At 42.6% G+C, this 7,190-nt stretch overlaps 1 protein-coding gene across 1 annotated transcript in view; it reads left to right on the top strand.

The window, feature by feature from the left end:
* The window catches only part of CUNH1orf87 (chromosome unknown C1orf87 homolog), a 75,456-nt gene extending 68,912 nt beyond the window's left edge, over positions 1-6,544 (top strand). Inside the window, exon 11 of the mRNA XM_003793127.2 lies at positions 6,047-6,544. Within this exon, the coding sequence (XP_003793175.1) occupies positions 6,047-6,207 (161 nt within the window). The 3' untranslated portion in view covers positions 6,208-6,544. The remainder of the gene's footprint in view (positions 1-6,046) is intronic.
* The last annotated feature ends 646 nt before the right edge of the window (positions 6,545-7,190 follow it).

Genomic DNA, 7,190 nt, shown 5'->3' with positions numbered 1-7,190 from the left:
GGAGAGCTTCCTCCTGGGGAGGTCGTCGGGCAGGGAAGGCTCTGGTAATGTTAAATTGGTCATTAAACATCAACTGCAGTTTGGGCACAGAAGAACGAAATAGCCTTTTTTAGCAAAGATGTAAATGCCATGTGTGAAGCTCATGCAAGGATTTCGGTTTGGATAGGATATAGAGACCATGCAAAAGAGTATCAAATGGCACAGGAAGAAATAAGGAATGGGGGAGATGTTGCAAGGTTTTAAATACCAGCCCGAGGAATTTGGACGTCATTCAAAAATGGTGAGTGGCACTATCAGAAGAGTGATGTGATGAAGTTGTACTTCAGAAAGATTCTTGGTGACTCTGCAGGAGCAATGAGGAAATGAAATAAGGAGAAGAGGAAAGGAGAGAGAATGAAGTGTAGGACCAGATCAGAGACGTGGAGAATGGGAAAGAGGGAGCAGATTCGGAAGCACGGACTGAAATGGCCCTGACCTGACTCCCACAACGTGGTTCATGTGGTTCATGACCAGTTAGCAGGCAGGGTAACACTCTGTAGAAGGAATTAGGGAACAGTCGCAGTTGCCCGTCTTTTCATTCTTGTGTTTTTGATATTCATTTTTTTTTTTTTTTTTTTTTTTGTGAAACAGTCTCACTTTGTTGCCCAGGCTCAAGTGCCATGGCATCATAATTCTTAGCACCCTCAAATTCTTGGGCTTGAGTGATTCTCTTGCCTTAGGCTCCTGAGTAGCTGGGACTAAAGGTGCCACCACCACGTCCAGCTAGTTTTCCTCATTTCAGTTGAGAGGGGATCTCACTTTTGCTCAGGCTGATCTCAAACTCCTGAGCTCAAGAGGTCCACCCACCTCGGCCTCCCATAGTGCTAGGATTACAATCTAGAATTAAGTTCCAAGGCAACTGAATTCTACAGGACATAATGTAGAACTACCATACAAAATCCAAGAACTTTTAATAATCATGCCAAAGAGAGGGAAGAAAAACCTGTAAACATTATGTGAATGATTCATCCACATGAGTTATAATGTTATTTATTCAAAATTTGTTATGAGCCTAGCACTGCATTAGAGGTTGGACCAAGAGGAAAACCAGGAAGGATGAGACAGGGTCTCTGGCCTCAAAGATCTTACTCTTAGGTAAGACATGGAGACTGGTGAGAGTTCAATGCCACCAAAAAAAATAAAATAAAATAAAAAGAGAGTGTGGGGCGGCACCTGTGGCTCAAAGGAATAGGGCGCCAGCCCCATATACCAGAGGTGGCGGGTTCAAACCTGGCCCCGGCCAAAAAATAAAAGAAGAGAGAGAGAGAGTATAGTAAAGTATTATAACTGAAGGCACAAATGGGAATTAAAGAGTGAAAAGGAACGACAGAAGAGGTGAAAGGAAGCTCATCTTCTCATGTGAGCTCGGGGTACTGAGAGCGCACTCCAAGGGAGAGAGCTTGAACTGAGACCTGAGGCCAGGGAGACTTTGGATGGCTGGACAGGTCATTCCAAATCTGACTCCATCTTCTCCAAAGGTTAGAAGGTGAGAATAAGTATGAGGGAGAAGCAGGGGGAGCAAGACGGGTCGGGGGTTCATGTAGGATGCGTGGTAGAGTTGGACCCTGCTGTAAATCTTGGGGCTAGGATGAGGCTTCATTCTCTGCCCACTGTCCACCAAAGTCCCATCCAGTGCAGAACATAAGGAAAGTGGAGGATTGCTGAGGGAAGATACTGGGGAAAGGAAATTACTAGGTTATTCAAATAACCCTAAGTCTGGGTATTCATGCCAGGAGTAGGAGAGTGATGATAGGGTTACAAAGGAAAAGAAAACAAAATTAAAAAAACAGGAAAAGACATTTCTAAAGAAACATACTGGGTTTGGATGATAGATGACGGGTCATAAACCTAGTTGCTAAGAGATTCCCCCAAAGACTGGGCCCCTTCTCATACTTCTGAACTGTTCTGAGTCAAAACAGAGCTTGTTGACTTGGAAGGCAGATTCTGGGATCTGAGATGCCGTTCTCATGGCCTCTTCACTATTTATGTCTGTTTTCTCTGTTTCTATGAAATTCATTCGTTCCTCAACAGCCAAGGAATGTGTCAGCCAGATCGGAAAACATCCACAACTTTCTTTAATGAGGGAAGAAGGACTAACTCAGGTCACTTGGTTGGTTTGGGAACCACAGTATTCAGCAGACCACCATGGCCCCATTCCAGATGCCAAGTAGATGATACCTACTTTGCCCACGGATGAATCACTGCTCTTTATTTTGTGCGAGGAAATATGTAGGCCAGGCTGTTCTTCATCCAGGATGAGGGCAGACCATCCATCATCAAATCAGTGTTTCTGGGAACCTACTGTGCTCACTCCCTAATGAGGGTTGTCAAGAAAATAGCCTTGAGGAGAAGGGATAAGGAATGACCGTGAATAACTGGTCATGTTTTCTAAAGAAAAAAAAAAAAAGAGTGGCTGAGATAAATGTCTGGGCAAATGATGCATTTGGAATTTTCCCAGTGAACTAAAAGCTAAATAGAAAATATTTTAGAGTTCAAGGAGGCAGAATGCAATGCGAGCCTTAAAGGACACTGTCTTCACAGGCCTGGACCTACTGTGCTGCAATGCTAAATTGTCACATTAACCACATGCAGAAGGGATTAGCATCCTTATGTACAGAGGAGAAAGCCAAGTTCAAGGTGATAAAATAATGGTCAGTAGGAAGTTAAGCCACAGTTCAAACCCAGCTCTGTCTGACTTCCTGCCACACTGAGTCTCACGACATACTAGAAAGAGTTCAGGTTTTACTGGTTCTGTTTTGTTTTGTTATTCTTAATCAGAAGACTTAGATTCAAGTCCAGACCCCACCAATCACTGATCCCTAAAAGCCAGTCACTCACATTCCCCTGAGCCTGTTTCCTCTTTTATAAAATAAGATTGATAATAATAAAACGCACCTCCCAGATGTGAAAAAAGACCACCAAGGAAGGGATCTGAAGGTTCTTTGTAACCTGTAGACTGAAGTGGGTGTTAAAGGAGTTATTATTTCTCTCTCTTTGTTGTGGTTGGAAAAGACAGGCTTCCCAGTGCTAAGATGGATTGTGAGGCTTACTTCATGCAGCTGTTCTGGGCATCCCCTAATGACGAAGTAAATTGGACAGATACAAATTTCAGCCAGTGGACTTTTGTTTGATTCTGAGACTCCTGTGTCAATGGCAAAGCTTAAGAGATATCGTATACCTATGATTCCTAGATCTATTTTTTTACATTTAACTTTTAATTGTCACATACACTAAATTTTATATATCTTAATTATTTCTAATTATTAAAAATGTAAATATATGTTTTAATAATTTCTTAATATTAAAATAGTCTTATGTATTTTAAATAATGTAAATTATATAATTATTATAATTATCCTATAGTAATACTTGACATGCATGAGTGCTTATTAGTACTGCATACTATGTCAAAGGAATGTTTTATTGTTTTACACTTTATTTTTTTAGAGACAGAGTTTCACTCTGTCACCCTGGGTAGAGTGTAGTGGCATCAACATAGGTCACAGCAACATCAAACTCTTGGGCTTGAGCAATCTTCTGGCCTCAATCTTGGAAGGCTCAATCTTTAGCCTTCCAAGTACCTGGGACTACAGGTACTTAATTGGGCCAACCACGACATCCAGCAAGTTTTTATATTTTTAGTAGAAATGGAGACTCGCTCTTGCTCAGGCTGGTCTCAAATTCCTGAGCTCAAAGGATCCTCCCACCTCGGCCTCCTGGAGTGCTAGGATTACAGGTATGAGCCACCTTGCCCGACCAATTTGCATACAATTTCATTATCACATCTTATTTATTTATATAGAGCCAGGGACTCACTATTGGCCCAGGCTGGAGAGCAGTGGCTCTTCACAGGCAGGGTCATGGCGCACCATACCCTCACACTCCTGGGCCCTAGGAATCCTCCAGCCTCAGCTTCTTGTGTAGCTGGGACTACTGCTGCCTGCAGCCATGCCCAGCTACTTGTCCCTATTTTAAAGTGGAAGAAACTGAGTCTCGAAAGTTAAAGTAACTTCCCGAAGGTCTCACAGTCAGAAACTTGTTCCAAAGTCCATGAAGCAGGACTGGGGAAATTTCCAGAGGAAACAAACCTAGGCCAACCTGGAAGCAGCGTCGCCATCCCGAGAACTTCAAAGATGCAGTTGTCCCACTTGAAGGATGATATTTATGTGGAGGAAAAGATCACATTCTAATAAGACAATATATAGGCAGTAAGCAAAGAGGAATAGACCAGAAAATAATAGAACAGAATCACCTCTGCTCAGACCACGCCTGTCTGTAGCGCTCTGTTCAGAATACCCGTTGGAGAGCAGTTCATGGGGGCACGGTGCTCAGAGGTGCTCAGAGGTCCTCGCACATTCAAACAAGCTTAATCCGAGATGGCCAGTATCCACGACTGTATACTCCTAACAGACTAGTAGCGGCTTTGTACAAAGTGACCGAGGCACTGCCTCTGGATTCTTTGAGAAAGAGTTTCACTATCACTCTTACAGTCAGCACAGGTAAAGACTAGGAAAAGAGCCACCTACAAGAGATGTGTCTTTTGTCCCTGTAAAAGACAAGGAAAAGCTTTTCATCGTTCCCTGTAATTCAAGGAACATTTGTAGGAAACAATACAATCCCGACTTGAGGCAATCTCTCCCCTTGTCCCACAGTGTGATAGTGTGGTAAACCCAAGACAACCAAGAGACTTACTGTCTCCGACCTCAGTTTCTCCCTCTGCAAAATGGGTTGTTGTGAGAATTCAATGAATTAATATTGGCAAGATGCTTGGAGCAGTTCCTGAGGCATAGTACATTTTATATATAAATGTCGGTAGCCCACCTCCATGCCCAGCTGATTATTCCTATTTTTCTTGCACTCTAGTTAATTGTCTGCATAACTTATCTCCCCAATTGGTCAGGGAGCGTCTGTGGGTGACAGATCAATTCTTTAAATTTTCTGTATTCCCAAGCATAGTATCTGACACAGATGGACTCACAATTAGGGGCTTTTGAACAAGTTATTGATTTTTGATGATGCCATGATGTATACTGAAACCCCTCTCCGCAACAATCAAAATCTTCCTAATCTTAGCACAGAAAGTATACCAACATTGGTATTGGCATATATGTCATGTGGGTACCAGAGCATATCCTACAGGAATCAGGTGCGCCATCATCTCTGTTACGCAGGTGCCGATCTGAGCCATTAGAAGTGAGATGCTTTCCTTGTGATCACACAGCACGCAGGGGAGAGGCACGCCACACAGTCTGCCCTCTGTATTCACACATTCTGCACCTGTGGATTCGACCCGCCACAGACCAAAAACACTCGAAAAAACTTTAATAAAAACAATACAACAATGAAAATGCAAATAAAAATACAGCACAACTATTTACCTAGCATTTGCATTGTATTAGGTACCTAAGTAATCTAGAGATGATTTAAAGTATACTGGAGGACACGCATAGGTGATATGCAAATTCTATGCCATTTTATATTAGGGACTTGAGTGTTTGTAGATCCATGGGGATCCTGGACCCAATCCCCGTGGACACGGAGGAGGTCTATAAATATATTTCCAGAATGGATTAAAAAATAAGCTGTTTAAACCCTGCATATTTAGGCACTTATTTGGATACTGCAATAAAAAGAAACCAGAACAATTAGGAATTTCTTTTAGCAGTCACCCTGTTTTAAAAGGTGACCTCAGCTACAAAAACCAAGTTAAATTGCTTTAGCATAATCTATAGATCTGTTTGTACTCCATCTCCCCATCTCATTTCCTACCCCTCTAATCAACTTCATGTTATTCCTGACATCCATGGTGTGTATCCAGGACCACAGATATTCTTTTACGGTGTCACTTGATTTTTAAGAAGCTTGAAGTTGCTAAATGTTCTTAATAGCATTTACTTTTCACTTGAGTGGCAGTCCAAGCTAACCTAAGTTTTCTGTTTTCCCCCTTCCTCTTTAAAAACAAACAAACAACAAAAAAAACCTTTCCACCCACCGCGTCCTATCACAGGAGTCCTGGAGAGGGAACGAGCTCGACGTCTCATTCACAACTACAATCACATTTACAACCTGTCCCTGAGCCCTCGGAAAATCGACCAGGCCTTGCGGAGATTTCGTTCAGGAGAAGATATGCTCCTGGAGCCAGCTCTGCGGTACTTAAAGGAGCTGTGAGAACAAGCCCATATTGTGAGAGCAGACGTTTCCCTGTCTCCTTTCTTACCTAGACTGTCTTACCTACCTGTCTCTCCCCAGCCCGAGTGAGGGGCACAGGCGTTGTCAGCGCTGAGGCCGCTGTCGCTATGGTAGATGCATTTGATTTGGGCTTGGTTTCTGGCTATCATGCTTGCTCATAACAGCTCATGATGACCAGGAAAACTAGGTTTTCTCTTCTGATGTGGCAAAAATCCAGTCATTTAAAATTTCCTCTTATGCTAATAAAGCTTATTATTAATATTGCATGTCTGATTTTTTTCTACCTTGGTAATCAACCTATGTTTTTGCAAATCCCACAACTCCATATAGTAAAAAAACATGATAAATTCTGTGAATTCTCCAGTGCCTGGTATATAGTAGTGTAAACACATCATTTTTGGATTTTTTTTTTTTTTTTTTTTGCAGTTTTTGGCCAGGGCTGAGTTTGGAACCCACCACCTCCAGCATAGGGGGCCAGCACCCTGCTCCTCGGAGCCGCAGGCGCCGCCCCATTTTTGGAAGGTTTTATACCTTCCCCTAGTCATTATTCTAGGAAGGACTTCCCCATTATAAGAAAAAGCAAAGTATTAACAATGTCTTAATACTAAGTAGTAGAGGAACAATTTCAAATGAGGTTTTCTGAATAAGTCCATTACTTTCTGCAGTAGAAAATTAGACAATGCTTCACTAGGGATGTTTTCCAAGGGTTCTGAATAGAAGTTTTAAGAAAGGCCTCCTAGGACCGGGGATTTGGGGAATAGGTAGCATCTTCTACTGTCCTTGGGCAGGAAAATCAGGTGACACTTTCCATCAGTTCCCACAGTTCTTCTGTCCTGAACATCCCTCAACCTTGTTCCTCCCACATCACACACATTCACACACACACACACACACACACACACACACACAACACAGATCAGAGGCAGCATGAGCTCCCTGAAGGAATAGGGGCCTGGGGCTTC

The sequence above is a fragment of the Otolemur garnettii genome, unplaced genomic scaffold, assembly GCF_000181295.1.
Source record: "Otolemur garnettii isolate 467f Iridium unplaced genomic scaffold, OtoGar3 scaffold00066, whole genome shotgun sequence".
NCBI classification, from domain to species: domain Eukaryota; kingdom Metazoa; phylum Chordata; class Mammalia; order Primates; family Galagidae; genus Otolemur; species Otolemur garnettii.
This window is presented reverse-complemented; position numbering and strand designations above follow the sequence as displayed.